Source organism: Oncorhynchus gorbuscha, linkage group LG22 (assembly GCF_021184085.1).
Source record: "Oncorhynchus gorbuscha isolate QuinsamMale2020 ecotype Even-year linkage group LG22, OgorEven_v1.0, whole genome shotgun sequence".
In the NCBI taxonomy this organism is placed as follows: domain Eukaryota; kingdom Metazoa; phylum Chordata; class Actinopteri; order Salmoniformes; family Salmonidae; genus Oncorhynchus; species Oncorhynchus gorbuscha.
Genome location: NC_060194.1, coordinates 8,029,279 through 8,046,894, shown reverse-complemented (window position 1 = coordinate 8,046,894; position 17,616 = coordinate 8,029,279). Strand labels below are relative to the sequence as shown.

The window sequence follows — 17,616 nt, the reverse complement described above, 5'->3', positions numbered from 1 at the left end:
CTAGTGAAATTTTCTTACTAACTGAGCCACACAGGACCTTAACAATACATAAGTACCATACATTACTGTAAAATGGAATACATGATTACAATACAGGTGGAAGGTGTTTGATTTTAATCCCATCATAAAGACTGCGCCGGAGGAGATGGCTGACATTTTACGTGCTCCTAACCGAGTTGTAAGTTAATTTTGTACTTATTTTGTACATAATGTTGCTGTTACCATCTCTTATGACCGAAAATAACTTCTGGACATTTAGGACAGCGATTACTCACCTTGAACTGGCAGAAGCTTTTTTTTCCTTTAACAAGTCCGACGTGAAGGACATAATGCTTTCCCTGGAACAGGCCCAAATCCCCGTCGTTTGCGTGCAAAGACGATGAAGAAAAAGAGGACGGGGGTCGGGCTGCCTTCTGAGAATTCGTAGGCGATCGAAGAAAATACCCCTGCCTTCCGTTCTACTATCTAACGTGCAATCAATATTATCAATATACAGTTGGCTGGTTATACGCTGTATCGGCAGGATAGAACAGCAGCGTCTGGTAAGACAAGGGGTGGCAGAATATGCATATATGTAAACAACAGCTGTTGCACGATATATCTAAGGACGTCTCGAGGTTTTGCTCGTCTGAGGTAGAGTATCATGATAAGCTGTAGACCACACTATCTACCGAGAGTTACATCTGTATTTCTCGTAGTTGTTTACATACCACCACAGACCGACGTTGGCACTAAGACCGCTCTCAATGAGCTGTATTCCGCCATAAGCAAACAGGAAAATGCTCATCCAGAAGCGGCGCTCCTAGTGGCCGGGGACTTTAATGCAGGGAAACTTAAATCTGTTTTACTACATTTCTGTCAGCATGTTAAATGTACAACCAGAGGGGGAAAACCTTTACTCCACACACAGACGCGTACAAAGCTCTCCATTTGCAAATCTGACTATAATTCTACCCTCCTGATTCCTGCTTAAAATAAAAAATGTAAGAAGGAAGCACCAGTGACTCGATCAATAAAAAAGTGGTCAGATGAAGCAGATGCTAAGCTACAGGACTGTTTTGCTAGCACAGACTGGAATATGTTTTGTCATTCTTCCTATGGCATTGAGGAGTACACCACCTCAGTCATTGGCTTCATCAATAAGTGTATCGACGACGTCATCCCCACAGTGACCATACATGCATATCCCAACCAGAAGCCAAGGATGACGGGCAACATCCGCTCAGAACTAAAGGATAGAGCTGACGCTTTCAAGGACCCGGAAGCTTATAAGAAATCCTGCTATGCCCTCCAATGAACCATCAAACAGGCAAAGCGTGAAATACAGGACTAAGATCAAACTGTACTGCTCCGATGCTCGTCAGATGTGGCAGGACTTGCAAACAATTACAGACTACAAAGGGAAGAACAGCCGAGATGCCCAGTGACACAAGCCTACCAGACAAGCTAAACTACTTCTATGCTCGCTTCGAGCCAAATAACACTGAAACATGCATGAGAGCACCAGCTGTTCCGGAAGACTGTGGCCTCCCTCGCTCTCCGCAGCCGATGTGAATAAGGTCTTTTAAACCGGTCAACATTCACAAGGCCGCAGGGTCAGACGGATTACCAGGACGTGTACTGCGAGCATGTGCTGACCTGCTGGCAAGTGTCTTCACTGACATTTTCAACCTCTCCCTGTCCGAGTCTGTAATACCAACATGTTTCAAGGAGACCACCATAATCCTTGTGCCCAAGAACACGAAGGTAACATGCCGAAATGGCTACCAACCCGTAGCACTCACGTCTGTAGCCATGAAGTGCTTTGAAAGGCTGGTCATGGCTCACATCAACACCATTATCCCAGAAACCCTAGTCCCACTCCAATTTGCATACCGCCCCAACAGATCCACAGATGACACTATCTCTATTGCACGCCACACTGTCCTTTCCCACCTGGACAAAGGGAACACGTATGTGAGAATGCTATTCATTGACTACATCTCAGCATTCAATACCATAGTGCCTTCAAAGCTCATCAATAAGCTAACGACCCTGAGACTAAACACCTCCTTCTGCAACTCGATCCTGGACTTCCTGATGGGCTGCCCCATGTGGTAAGGGTAGGCAACAACACATCCGCCACGTTGATCCTCAACACATGGTCCCCTCGGGTGCGTGCTCAGTCCCCTCCTGTACTTCCTGTTCACCCATGACTGCACGACCAGGTACGACTCCAACATTAAGTTTGACACAACAGTAGTAGGCCTGATCACCAACAACAACGAGACAGCCTATAGGGAGGAGGTCAGAGACATGACCATGTGGTGCCAGGACAACAACCTCTCCCTTACTGTGACCAAGACAAATGAGATGATTGTGGACCGAGCACGCCCCCTTTCTCATCGATGGGGTTCTATTGGAGCAGGTTAAGAGCTTAAAGTTCCTTGGTATCCACATCACTAACAAACTAACATGGTCCAAGTACACGAAGACAGTCCTGAAGAGGGCACGACAGGAGACTGAAAAGACTTGGCCTGGGTCGTCAGATCCTTAAAGTTCTACAGCTACACCACTGGTTGCATCACTGCCTGGTATGGCAACTGCTCAGACTCCGACCCCAATGCACTACAGAGGGTAGTGCGTACAGCCCTGTACATCACCGGGGCCAAGCTTCCTGCCATCCAGGACCTCCTTTACAAGGCGGTGTCAGAGGAAGGCCCTAAAAATGGTCAAAGACTCCAGCCACCCAAGTCATAGACTGTGCTCTCTGCTACCGCATGGCGAGCTGTACTGGAGCGCCAAGAGGCTTCTAAACAGGTTCTATCCAAGCCATAAGACTTCTGAACATCTAATGAAACTGCTACCCAGACTATTTGCATTGCCCCCCCCCCTTTTACGCCACTGCTATTCTCTGTTATTACCTATACATAGTCACTTTAGTAACTCTACCTACATGTACATATTACCTCAATTACCTCATCTAACCGGTGCCCCTGAACATGGACTCTGTACCGGTACTCTCTGTATATAGTATCGCTATTGTTATTTTACTGCTGCCCTTTAACTACTTGTTACTTTTATTTCTTATTCATATTTTTTAAACAGCATTGTTGGTTAGGGGCTTGTAAGTAAGCATTTCACTGTTGTTTTCAGCGTATGTGATTAATACGATTTGATGTGTGCCACCCTCCTCCAGTCATGAAATGACATCAATCCAGACCAATGTCAGGCTTGGATTCCCCATGCCAAAAGCTTTTTCTCCAGGTTCATGAACAATGAGGACATTAACTGTGATGTCGATGAGAACCTAAGGCCAAATACTCAAAGGCTTGATGCAAATTGGTGCCTGATTTTTCTTTTCATTCATTTAATTTGAAAATGTAATATGTTGGTAACCTCATGCTGTTCTATTGGTTGTCTTTCCACTTTATTTCATTGTCTAGCAGCCAAAGGCATTATCCTGGTCATATTAGCAACCCATGATAGTTGTTGCATCTTTAGATCTCCTCTCATTTCTAATGAATATTTCCATCTCTGTCCATTTAAACTGCTCGCGTGTGTGGTGCGCATTTTAGAACAGCATTTTCCCACTATTTACATTCACACCGTTCTAGGCCTACCACTGTGTGCCCATTGCTGCGCTAAAAATGTGCAGAAATAATAGTTCATCAAAATGTTAAGCTAAACATTCTGATCTGTTCCATCTGTCTTATTAATTGATATGGCATATACCTCCACTTCACTACTTTGATACACATCCTGGGGATTAAGAAGTGAATATACTCGATGCCCACTGAAAAATAAATGGGTATAGCGCGTATACCTGCATATACCCTCCACCACACCACTGGGCCCTCCGCTATCACGTTGGGTCGAACAACGGCATTTACTCATGATCCAGCACTGCCTCTTATGCCTTATTGCTTAATTGAACAATGCATTTTATTTTTTTGCATCAATGATTGTGAGATTTCTTCAATGATGACATCTTTGATCACAAATGGGAAAGAAATTATAGAAATGTTCATTTTCAGTACATTTTGATGGATAATGCAAGTATATTGCCTAATGTGAGAACAGTGTAAAGTACTGAAAGTTACAGTACTGTAGGATATTACATTCAAAATGCTTTTTAAAATATTTTTTTATTTTTACTGTTCCCAGATATAATTTATGCTGGCACAGATCTGGCTCACACTGCCCACCATCAAATTAGAAATGTGTTGGCCAGCACACGCTGTAAAATGATTAATTCTGAAAGGTCTGGGCCATAATAGTGAAAACATATTGTAAAATAAAAAGGTGTGGCCCAAGTCTGGCCCACATACTGCACAAAGGTACAGCGGAGTTCCCACCTAGGTCCCTGGTCCAGAGATGGGACAGATGCAGGCTGACACACAGGTCCTATATGGGACTACAATAAGCCAGCATTACACCAACTCTACTCCCCAAATTACATTCAGATACTCTGCTATCAAATGCTGTATTTAAACAAAAGAGAAGACTAGTTGCAGAATAAGGTCAAAACATTTTGGTTTATTACAAGTTGCAACAGGGAAAAAGAAGTGTAGAAAAAAGGCCCACAAAAGCCCGTAAAAATGTTTTCAAAAATAAGTACCATTGACTAGAATTGGAGTTGTGCCACAAATGCTAAAAATGTGACCATTTCAGGTAAACAAAAACAAACAATGGCCTGCTATCATACCTTGTCCATAGACTGCTAACAGGGTAACTGTCTGTTATTCTGAGCATTCTATTTCAACATTTGAACAGAGCAAACCATCAGTTATTAAACTAATACAGTTAAAGAATAATAATTCTAATAACAATTCCACATAGGAGTTCTACCTGGTGTTGATAGGGTAGAATATATTTCTTGAGCCGCTGGAAGGAGATACAGGGAAGATGTGTCCATCCTCAGTGCCGGATGAACATATCCTCCTCATCTCTCCCTCCACCAGCTGGCACATACCATCCCGCACTCCAAACCATTCTCCACCCTCAAATACACCCCTCTCCCAAAGTCCATCATGGCACAGGTGACTCAACACTCCTGGAAAGTCTCTTTTTTTTCTCTCCTTCACGGTCTGCTGCTAGCTGCAATCCCGGACACTCTAGATGTTATCGGATTCCTCTGGACAGCAGCTAATGAACAAGAGCACAAGTCCCGTCATGCGATGTGTTGTGATGAGACATTGTGTAAATATGAGAAATCCTTACCAATTTTTAAAAATCACCCTCAATCAAAGGAAGCAAAAGAAGTGTTCCCATTTACTTTTTTTTTGCCAGTGGGTTGGTAATTGTGCGCCTCATTACATGCCACACGACATCTTTCACGCTGAATCCTCAATGAGGCTCAAATGGTTAATCAAAAGGAAAAACACAGTTGAATAATGTATCAATTGACATCAAAAAACTTTAAGCCACAAGTGACTTCCGCTTTTCCCCAGGTGAGGGAAGCCTATATGGTTCTAGGAAACGCGTACCTGTATGCTCATTCTGATGGTATTTGGAGGTCGAAAACATGCTTTTATTTTACATAAAGTTTAAAAGATTTTACTGGGAAGAGATGCCTTTTTCATTTAAAAAAAAGTTTTTGTGGACATAAAAAAATGATTTTTTTATTTTATTTGAATCCCATAAACTCCCATTGAATCCTTCAAAGACAATTGGTTACAAAGTGGAATGAAACTCACCAGTTTGTTTTAAGTCAGACCCCTGAAGATTGAATTCCAGGCTCAGGAGACCTTGTTGATCTTTCAAAGGCAGAAGGCCCTCTTCAATAGCATATTCTACTCCATTCTGCTATCTTGTTTGTAAACTCAGCAAAAAAAGAAATGTTCCTTTTTCAGGACCCTGTCTTTCAAAGATAATTTGTAAAAATCCAAATAACTTCACAGGTTTTCATTGTAAAGGGTCTAAACACTGTTTCCAGATAGCGTCCCACCTGGCCGCCAATTCATCAAAATAAAGCTTAACTTCTTGTTAATCCAGCCGCTGTGTCAGATTTAAAAAAGGCTGTACGGCGAAAGCACACCATGCGATTATCTGTGGACAGCGCCCCGCATACAAAACCATTCCAAAAACCAGCCTGAAACTCTTTCTAAAGACTGTTGACATCTAGTGGAAGCCCTAGGAACTGCATTCTGGGAGGCCTTATAATGAAAGTGACAGCAATTGAAAATAGTGGTAGGCTGAATTTCTTCCGGGGGGGTGGTTTGTCTTCGGGGTTTCGCCTGCCATATCAGTTCTGTTATACTCACAGACATAATTTTAACAGTTTTAGAAACGTTAGTGTTTTCTATCAAATTTCTATCCAAAGTATCTATATCCACAGTAAAACGAGTCCTATATCGACCTAACCTGAAAGGCCGCTCAGCAAGGAAGAAGCCACTGCTCCAAAACCGCCATAAAAAAAGCCAGACTACGGTTTGCAACTGCACATGCAGACAAAGATTGGACTTTTTGGAGAAATGTCCTCTGGTCTGATGAAACAAAAATATAACTGTTTGACCATAATGACCATTATGTTTGGAGGAAAAAGGGGGAGGTTTGCAAGCCGAAGAACATCAGCCCAACCATGAAGCACAGGGGTGGCAGCATCATGTTGTGGGGGTGCTTTGCTACAGGAGGGACTGGTGCACTTCACAGAATAAATGGCATCATGAGGGAGGAAAAATAGGTGGATATATTGAAGCAACATCTCAAGACATTAGTCAGGAAGTTAAAGCTTAGTCGCAAATGGGTCTTCCAAATGGACAATGACCCCAAGCATACTTCCAAAGTTGTAACAAAATGGCTTAAGGACAACAAAGTCAAGGTATTCGAGTGGCCATCACAAAAAGCCTTGATCTCAACCCTATAGAAAATTTGTGGGTGGAACTGGAAAAGCGTGTGCGAGCAAGGAGGCCTACAAACCTGACTCAGTTACACCAGCTCTGTCAGGAGGAATGGGCCAAAATTCACCCAACAAGCTTGTGGAAGGCTACCTGAAACATTTGATCCAAGTTAAACAATTTTAAGGCAATGCTACCAAATACTAAATGAGTGTATGTAAACTTCTGACGAACTGGGAATGTGATGAAAGAAATAAAAGCTGAAATAAATCATTCTGTACTATTATTCTGACATTTCACATTCTTAAAATTAAGTGGTGATACTAACTGACCTAAGACGGGGAAGTTTTACTTTAAATGTCAGAAATTGTGAAAAATGGAGTTTAAATGTATTTGGCTAAGGTGTATGTAAACTTCCGACTTCAACTGTGTGTGTGTGTGTGTGTGTCCTGATCTTTCTTATATCGCTCAGATATAGCATAGACACTTCAGTGGGGACTAGCTGTTGTTCCACTACCTGTTGTTCCATGATATTCAATGCATTTGTATTGCTTAATAGCAGTAAGGCCAAATCAGAAGTTTCAACAAATAATTTTGTTATATTTTTGGGGGATTCTTCAAGGGGTCTTAAAATTCCAAATCAAATACAGGACAACTACCGTAAGGAGGACAACTACCGTAAGCACACAGCCAGGACAACTACCGTAAGCACACAGCCAGGACAACTACCGTAAGCACACAGCCAGGACAACTACCGTAAGCACACAGCCAAGACAACTCAGGAGTGGCTTCGGGACATGTCTGAATGTCCTTGAGTGGCCCAGTCAGATCCCGGACTTGAACACAATTGAACATCTCTTGAGAGACCTGAAAATAGCTGTGCAGCAATGCTTCCCATCCCACCTGACAGAGCTTGAGAGGATCTGCAGAGAGGAGTAAGAAGCTCCTTAAAGGTGCGCCAAGCTTGTAGCGTCATACTCAAGAAGACTCAAGGCTGTAATCGCTGCCAAATGTGCTTCAAGAAAGTACTGCGTAAAGGTTCTGAATACTTATGTAAATGTCATATTTCAAAGGGGTCTGAACTTCCAGAATGTGTAGCCATCCCCCAGGGGATGGTCACTTGTTTGTTTTCAAGTGTTCAGGGAGGGTTTAGGTACTGCAATTGTATTTTTCTGAAGGGAGGGCCATCCATTTTCATTTCAGAGGTCCGACATTCTCCATGTAACCCTTATTATAAATAACGTTCACTCCCTTAGTTGAGTCCATCAGTATTTGAACAAAGCTCTTGAAGATATTTTCCTGTTGTTATAAACCTTTTTTTTAGTTTAAAAGATCCTTCACCTGTGATAGAGAAACACTGTTCTTCGTTACTCCCACCGGCATTGGTTTTGGATGTCATTGTAGCGACAGGCTTACGCTGGTACTCCACGCATTTCTAGACAGGGCAGGTTGCAGGGCAGATGGAAACCGCAACAAACAGCAGAGATTTAAACCGCCACGAGCCCAGGACGTTCTGAGATCTCAGCCACAAGGGTTCATCTGGCCGCAGGCTGTGTTAAAGCTTTCAGGAAACCTTGATAGCTAGTTAGCAGCTCTTAAGACTTTTTTTTGGTTGGCAGGATCCCTGGACAGATCATAGTGGTCCTAGCAACTGATGCTAACTGCTTGATGGGATCCAAATTCAAAAGGTAGCTAGAAACCAAATTCTTTCAATAGAGCACTTTTAAGGACACTATACCAGTGTCCTAAGCGAGCTACCAGTGTCTTCGTCTTTGGATTTTATGTGGCGGTTGGCAACCAACTTTAAAGGTGTATTTCTGCCAACAACTGGACTGGAGTGTTGTCCCACCGCAATTATTGCATAATGTATTTCGCCGAAAAAGAAATAAAATATCTCACCTTGTTCAGCGTATTTTGTTTTGGCGACGTTGTGAAATTTTACTGACACATTTTTCCGTATGGCTTGTCGTGACTTTTTTTTCAAATGCATCAGGTCATTCATCCACGTGAAATGGTTGGATGAAAACCTTGTTAGTGAGACAGTCCTAAAATAAACATCAAAGATATACACTTTCTCAGAGTAAGCCATTAGACTCTGTATTGGTGCTAAAGCACCTCAGCCAGAGTGGCATCTTTATGTCATGTCAGAACTCAGGGTATATCCCCAGGCTACTTATTACACTGAGAACCGAACCCAGCAGTTCTCCTATAAAACTGTTTAAGGAGGATGCAGCAAGCCCCAGAGCCTGTTCTCTTTCAGGTCAGCTTTCTTTGAAGAGGAATGATCTGCGCCTAGACCCTTAAAAAACGATAGAGGATGAGGATCTGGCCATTCGTCTACCAAACGGCATTGACATGTAACCTTTTGCGATCCCATCATCTATTCTTGTCTGGTTGTTGTTTGTTTATGTAGATTTTGCCCGTGGGTTTTATTCATAGACCATCGGATGATCATCCGTGATTATTTGTAGTATAACCGTTTAGCGTTGGAAAGAAGAAAAGAGGGGATATTGTTATGGAGGGGAAACATTACAGCTTAGCATTTAGATAAAGATTTGTCTAAGATGTTTTTTCCAGTACACTGTGTAGTGTAGCATTTGAATGCAGTAAAAATAAACTGCTTGGGGCCTCCCGAGTGGCGCAGTGGTCTAAGGCACTGCATTAGAGTGCTAAAGGCATCATTACAGACCCGGGTCACAAAAAATGGAGGATATACTCACCCCAAAACCCATAATCTATTCCTGACACACAAAACACAATTCATACATTATAAAGCAGATACCCAACTATGATTTGATATTTGAAAAGGCAAACCTCACAAGTTGCCCTGGTAATGCTTACACCATACTGTGCCCTTGCCAGAGCCCCTGTCAAGTCAAGTCAAATCAAATTATATTTGTCTCATGCGCCGAATACAACTGTAGTAGACCTTACAGTGAAATGCTTACTTACAAGCCCTTAACCAATGGTTATTTAAGAAAAAATAAGTGTTAAAGTATTTACTAAATAAACTGAAGGAAACCATTTTTTAAAAATCAAAAAAGAATATAGAGAATAACAAATATTAAAGAACAACAATAAAATAACAGTAACCAGGCTATATAGAGGGGGTACTGGTATAGAGTCAATGTGCGGGGGCACATGTTAGTCGAGGTAATATGTACATGTAAGTAGAGGTAAAGTGACTATGCAAAGATAATAAACAGAGAGTAGCAACAGTGGGTAGCCATTTGATTAGATGTTCAGGAGTTGTGGCTTGGGGTAGAAGCTGTTAAGGAGCCTTTTGGACCTAAACTTGGCACTCGGGTACCGCTTGTCATGCGGTAGCAGAGAGACCAGTCTATGACTAGAGTCTTTGGCCATTTTTAGGGCCTTCCTATGACACCGCCTGGTATAGAGGTGCTGGATGGCAGGAAGCTTGGCCCCAGTGATGTACTGGGCTGTACCCACTACCCTTTTATAGTGCTTTGCAGTCTGGTGCAGCTGTATAACTTTTGAGGATCTGAGGACCCATGCCAAATCTTTTCAGTCACCTGAGTGAGAATCGGCATTTTCATGCCCTCTTCACGATTGTCTTTGTGTATTTGGACCATGACCGTTCATTGGTAATGTGGACAAAAAGGAACTTGAAGCTCTCAACCTGCTCCAATACAGCCCCGTCGATGAGAATGGGGTCTGCTTGGCCCTCCTTTTTGTCATTCACGAACATCTCCTTTGTCTTGATCATATTGAGGGAGAGATTGTTATCCTGGCACCACACTACCAGGTCTCTGACCTCCTACCTATAGGCTGTTTTGCCGTTGTCGGTGACCAGGTCTACTACTGTTGTGTTGTCGGCAAATGTAATGATGGTGTTGGTGTCGTGCTTGGCCATGCAGTCATGGGTGAACAGTAAATACAGGAGGGAACTGCGCACGCACCCCTGAGGGTGCATCCCCGCGTTGAGGATCAGCGTGGCAGATGTATTGTTACTTACCCATACCACCTGGGGGCGGCCTGTCAGAAGGACCAGGATCCAGTTGCAGAGGAAGGTGTTTAGTCCCACGGCCCTTAGCTTAGTGATGAGCTTTGAGGGCACTATGGTGTTTGAACGCTGAGCTGTAATCAATGAATAGCATTCTCACGTAGGTGTTCCTTTTGTTCAGGTGGGAAAGGGCAGCGTGAAGTGCAATAGAGATTACGTCCTCTGTGGATCTGTTGGGGCGGTATGCACATTGGAGTGAGTCTAGGGTTTCTGGGATAATGGTGTTTATGTTGAGCCATGACTAGCCTTTCAAAGCATTTTGTGACTACAGACGTGAGTGCTACGGGTCGGTAGTCATTTAGACAGGTTGCCTTTGTGTTCTTGGGCACAGGGACTATGGTGGTCTGCTTGAAACATGTTTGTATAACCGACTCGGTCAGGGACATGTTGAAAATGTCAGTGAAGACACTTGCCAGTTGGTCAGCGCATGCTCAGAGTACACGTCCTTGTAAGAAAAAAATCTTTGTACAGTACGAGGTGAGTGATCGCTGTTCTGATATCCAGAAGCTCTTTTCGGTCATACGAGACGGTGGCAGAAACATTGTGTACAAAATAAGTTAATAACGCGAAGAAAAAAAAAACACAATAGCACAATTGGTTCGGAGCCCATAAAACGGCAGCCCTCTCCTCAGTTCTGTTTCCAAGTTACTTACCTCAACAATAACCTTGGAGTAACAGACAAACCAACTTACTTTATACAATTTTTGTCAGCGTCATCACATGGTGTCAGATATTGACTGGGTCTTTTTGTCAAAAAGATGTCCCAACCATTCCTGATTTATTACTAAGCTCTTTCGCAGCCCCCAGCTGAAACGCTGTATAACAGAGAATACAGACCGGATGTACTGTACAGTACAAGATGGAGTTCGACCGATTATGATTTTACAACGGCGATACCGATTACTGGAGGACCAAAAAAGCCGATACCGATTAATCAGCAGATTTTATTTATTTGTAATGATGACAATTACAACAATACTGAATGAACACTTATTTTAACTTAATATAATACATCAATAAAATCAATTTAGCCTCAAGTAAATAATGAAACATGTTCAATTTGGTTTAAATAATGCAAAAACAAAGTGTTGGAGAAGTAAAAGTGCAATATGTGCTATGTAAGAAAGCTAACGTTTCAGTTCCTGGCTCGGAACATGAGAACATATGAAAGCTGGTGATTCCTTTTAACATGAGTCTTCAATATTCCCAGGTAAGAAGTTTTAGGTTGTAGTTATTATAGGACTATTTCCCTCTATACCATTTGTATTTTATTAACCTTTGACTATTGGACGTTCTTATAGGTACTTTAGTATTGCCAGTGTAACAGTATAGCTTCCGTCCCTCTCGCTCCTCCCTGGGCTCGAACCAGCAACACAACGACAATAGCCACCATCGAAGCAGCGTTACCCATGCAGAGCAAGGTGAACAACTACTAGAAGGCTCAGAGTGAGTGACGTTTGAAACGCTATTAGCGCGCGCTAACTAGCTAGCCATTTCACTTCGGTTACACCAGCCTCATCTCGGGAGTTGATAGGCTTGAAGTCATAAACAGCGCAATGCTTGACGCACAATGAAGACCTGCTGGCAAAATGCACGAAAGTGCTGTTTGAATGAATGTTTACGTGCCTGCTTCTGCCTACCACTGCTCAGTCAGATACTTAGATACTTCTATGCTCAGTCAGATTATATGCAACGCAGGACACTCTAGATAATATCTAGTAATATCATCAACCATGTGTAGTTAACTAGTGATTATGATTGATTGTTTTTTATAAGATAAGTTTAATGCTAGTTAGCAACTTACCTTTGCCTGTTACGTGAATACGGTGGAGTGTGGAGTGCAACGAGAGAGAGGCAGGTCATTATTGCGTTGGACTAAGGTTGCAAGATTGGATCCCCCGAGCTGACAAAGTGAAAATATGTCGTTCTGCCCCTGAACAAGGCAGTTAACCCACCGTTCCTAAGCCGTCATTGAAAATAAGTATGTGTTCTTAACTGACTTGCTTAGTTAAATAAAGGTATAAAAACCAACAATAAATAAACAAAACAAAAATTGGCAAATCGGCGCCCAAAAACACAGATTGTTATGAAAACTTTAAATCGGCCCTAATTAATTGGCCATTCCGATTAATCGGTTGACCTCTATTACAAGACCTTCAGGCAGAGTGTGTTACTGTACAAAATCAATTGCTATCGTTCGATTAAATAGCACTATTTAACCTTTGAACCTACTTCAGTGAATCATTAACCCTTTTATTTTCTAAATGATTCTGACCATAAACAGCAGTGCTCCCAAAGCTATTACAGAGAGATGCAAGAGGCACATCTCGTTCAGAGATACTGGAAAGCAGGGATGGACTACTGACCAAATGTAGCTTAGGGCCCCCAAAAGGCTAGGGCTGGCTCTGACTGCATGTGTGGGTATTGACGTGGGTACGCAGACCGACGAGCCTCTGCGCCCCTTCACGGTGACGATGAGTTCAGATTTGTCGTGGCCCCCACCCCCGTCAAAGTTGCCCATCCCTGCTGTAAAGCATTTGTGCATGTGCTCTGGTGTTCACTCTACTCTCAAGGAATATGATAGCTGTGTGACATCCAATTCCTAGAAGAGTAGCCTCTTGCTTCGTGCTATCTTTGTGTCGGAAGTCTTCCTGCTACTTATGATGATGTCATCACTGAATCTTGTGATAACACTGTCATCACTGTTATTAGAATGCGTAATCCTCTGTCAGCTGAACCCACTCCAATTATCAAACAGAGAATGTTCCACAAAATGTCTGTGTCATGCCGAAATCACACACTGTCATCGGTTATCTCATTTTAATGCTCGTGCTTTTTTTTCTCTCTCTCAATCCATCCCTTTCTTCCTCTCCAATGCTAGGTGTGCTGGTGAAGGCCCCAGTAAAGGAGGGATAGAGGATAAGTGTATAAAAGAAGAGCGAAAGTGTCTGACTGACGTGGTGACCGAGAATGAAGAAGAGCAGGAGTGTGTTAGTGGTGACACCAGGTGACGTGAGTACATTAGCTGCATCGCTAGGGCAACAGCACTAGGTCTGGGAATCATGTCGGATTTTCTTGGCCACTTCGAAAGGGGAAAAACATTTTTGGGTGGGTACTCTTCAGACAGACAATTCTCCCAACAAATCACAAGTTTCGATAGTTAAACATTAGAGATGCGGACTCAGTGCGGACTCTGATAGCTAGGCAAAAGGCCGCGTTCACGTCATGTTGGAAACTCGGGACATCTGATTTTAAAATGATTAACTTATTTGCGTAGAGCTTTCTATAGGTTGTGTCTAATACCTAAGTTTCACATTTGGGAGGTATCATCTTGCTACAACGAGTAACCAAGTCGGAAATTAGTCTTGAGTTTCTGATTTTCCCACATGACACGAATGCAGTATTAGAGCCAGTCAGTGGTTGTAAAGCTTGTAACATTAACATTAGCTGGTCAAACTACCCTCCTGTGAAATACACTGAAAATATCTATTGAGGGAGGCAACCCGTCTATCTAAAGAGACTACAACATCGCCAGAACACACCTCACTTATTATTCACACCTTGTTTTGACAGCATCTTTCCATTCAGGAGGTTTAGCAGTTTGCTTTAGCTTACTAGTCATTGTTTGGCAACAATGTAGTGTTATATCTATTCATTACTTGGATAATAATTTACCCTACTGCATGAAATTACATTAGTTTCCCTCTCAAATGCCAACAAAACCCAGTGTGGTAGTTTTAGCCAGCTAGTACAGTAGGTCCTCCCATAACGGTAGCCAAACACACAAAAATGAAGAGTACCTACATTAGGACGTCATAACACACTCTTAAGCATTACATAAGCATTTCATAAATACTTAAGTCAACATATGTCTTTAACAAATCCTTAAGCAGTACATAAGCATTTCATAAATACTTAAGTCAACATATGTCTTTAACAAATCCTTAAGCAGTACATAAGCATTTCATAAATACTTAAGTCAACATATGTCTTTAACAAATCCATAAGCAGTACATAAGCATTTCATAAATACTTAAGTCAACATATGTCTTTAACAAATCCTTAAGCAGTACATAAGCATTTCATAAATACTTAAGTCAACATATGTCTTTAACAAATCCATAAGCAGTACATAAGCATTTCATAAATACTTAAGTCAACATATGTCTTTAACAAATCCTTAAGCATAAGCATTTCATAAATACTTAAGTCAACATATGTCTTTAACAAATCCTTAAGCAGTACATAAGCATTTCATAAATACTTAAGTCAACATATGTCTTTAACAAATCCTTAAGCAGTACATAAGCATTTCATAAATACTTAAGTCAACATATGTCTTTAACAAATCCTTAAGCAGTACATAAGCATTTCATAAATACTTAAGTCAACATATGTCTTTAACAAATCCTTAACAGTACATAAGCATTTCATAAATACTTAAGTCAACATATGTCTTTAACAAATCCATAAGCAGTACATAAGCATTTCATAAATACTTAAGTCAACATATGTCTTTAACAAATCCTTAAGCAGTACATAAGCATTTCATAAATACTTAAGTCAACATATGTCTTTAACAAATCCTTAAGCAGTACATAAGCATTTCATAAATACTTAAGTCAACATATGTCTTTAACAAATCCATAAGCAGTACATAAGCATTTCATAAATACTTAAGTCAACATATGTCTTTAACAAATCCTTAAGCAGTACATAAGCATTTCATAAATACTTAAGTCAACATATGTCTTTAACAAATCCATAAGCAGTACATAAGCATTTCATAAATACTTAAGTCAACATATGTCTTTAACAAATCCATAAGCAGTATATAAGCATTTCATAAATACTTAAGTCAACATATGTCTTTAACAAATCCATAAGCAGTATATAAGCATTTCATAAATACTTAAGTCAACATATGTCTTTAACAAATCCATAAGCAGTACATAAGCATTTCATAAATACTTAAGTCAACATATGTCTTTAACAAATCCTTAAGCAGTACATAAGCATTTCATAAATACTTAAGTCAACATATGTCTTTAACAAATCCATAAGCAGTACATAAGCATTTCATAAATACTTAAGTCAACATATGTCTTTAACAAATCCATAAGCAGTACATAAGCATTTCATAAATACTTAAGTCAACATATGTCTTTAACAAATCCATAAGCAGTACATAAGCATTTCATAAATACTTAAGTCAACATATGTCTTTAACAAATCCATAAGCAGTACATAAGCATTTCATAAATACTTAAGTCAACATATGTCTTTAACAAATCCTTAAAGTACATAAGCATTTCATAAATACTTAAGTCAACATATGTCTTTAACAAATCCATAAGCAGTACATAAGCATTTCATAAATACTTAAGTCAACATATGTCTTTAACAAATCCATAAGCAGTACAAGCATTTCATAAATACTTAAGTCAACATATGTCTTTAACAAATCCATAAGCAGTACATAAGCATTTCATAAATACTTAAGTCAACATATGTCTTTAACAAACAAATAAGCATTTCATAAATACTTAAGTCAACATATGTCTTTAACAAATAAGTACATAAGCATTTCATAAATACTTAAGTCAACATATGTCTTTAACAAATCCTTAAGCAGTACATAAGCATTTCATAAATACTTAAGTCAACATATGTCTTTAACAAATCCTTAAGCAGTACATAAGCATTTCATAAATACTTAAGTCAACATATGTCTTTAACAAATCCTTAAGCAGTACATAAGCATTTCATAAATACTTAAGTCAACATATGTCTTTAACAAATCCATAAGCAGTACATAAGCATTTCATAAATACTTAAGTCAACATATGTCTTTAACAAATCCTTAAGTACATAAGCATTTCATAAATACTTAAGTCAACATATGTCTTTAACAAATCCTTAAGCATAAGTACATAAGCATTTCATAAATACATTTCATAAATACTTAAGTCAACATATGTCTTTAACAAATATACATAAGCATTTTAAATACTTAAGTCAAATATGTCTTTAACAAATCCTTAAGCAGTACATAAGCATTTCATAAATACTTAAGTCAACATATGTCTTTAACAAATCCTTAAGCAGTACATAAGCATTTCATAAATACTTAAGTCAACATATGTCTTTAACAAATCCATAAGCAGTACATAAGCATTTCATAAATACTTAAGTCAACATATGTCTTTAACAAATCCTTAAGCAGTACATAAGCATTTCATAAATACTTAAGTCAACATATGTCTTTAACAAATCCTTAAGCAGTACATAAGCATTTCATAAATACTTAAGTCAACATATGTCTTTAACAAATCCATAAGCAGTACATAAGCATTTCATAAATACTTAAGTCAACATATGTCTTTAACAAATCCTTAAGCAGTACATAAGCATTTCATAAATACTTAAGTCAACATATGTCTTTAACAAATCCATAAGCAGTACATAAGCATTTCATAAATACTTAAGTCAACATATGTCTTTAACAAATCCATAAGCAGTATATAAGCATTTCATAAATACTTAAGTCAACATATGTCTTTAACAAATCCATAAGCAGTATATAAGCATTTCATAAATACTTAAGTCAACATATGTCTTTAACAAATCCATAAGCAGTACATAAGCATTTCATAAATACTTAAGTCAACATATGTCTTTAACAAATCCTTAAGCAGTACATAAGCATTTCATAAATACTTAAGTCAACATATGTCTTTAACAAATCCATAAGCAGTACATAAGCATTTCATA

The 17,616-nt window shown here is 39.9% G+C and overlaps 1 protein-coding gene across 3 annotated transcripts in view; it reads left to right on the top strand.

The window, feature by feature from the left end:
- Positions 1 to 17,616, top strand: part of LOC124010232 (cAMP-specific 3',5'-cyclic phosphodiesterase 4B-like) — a 132,795-nt gene that overhangs the window by 34,874 nt on the left and 80,305 nt on the right. For 2 of the 3 annotated variants that reach the window (XM_046322677.1, XM_046322678.1), the window contains exon 2: positions 13,724 to 13,854. In XM_046322677.1, coding sequence (XP_046178633.1) covers positions 13,813 to 13,854 — 42 coding nt within the window. In that variant the 5' untranslated portion in view covers positions 13,724 to 13,812. Of the gene's footprint in view, positions 1 to 13,723; positions 13,855 to 17,616 lie in introns of those variants that run through there. The other variant, XM_046322679.1, reaches the window with a different exon arrangement.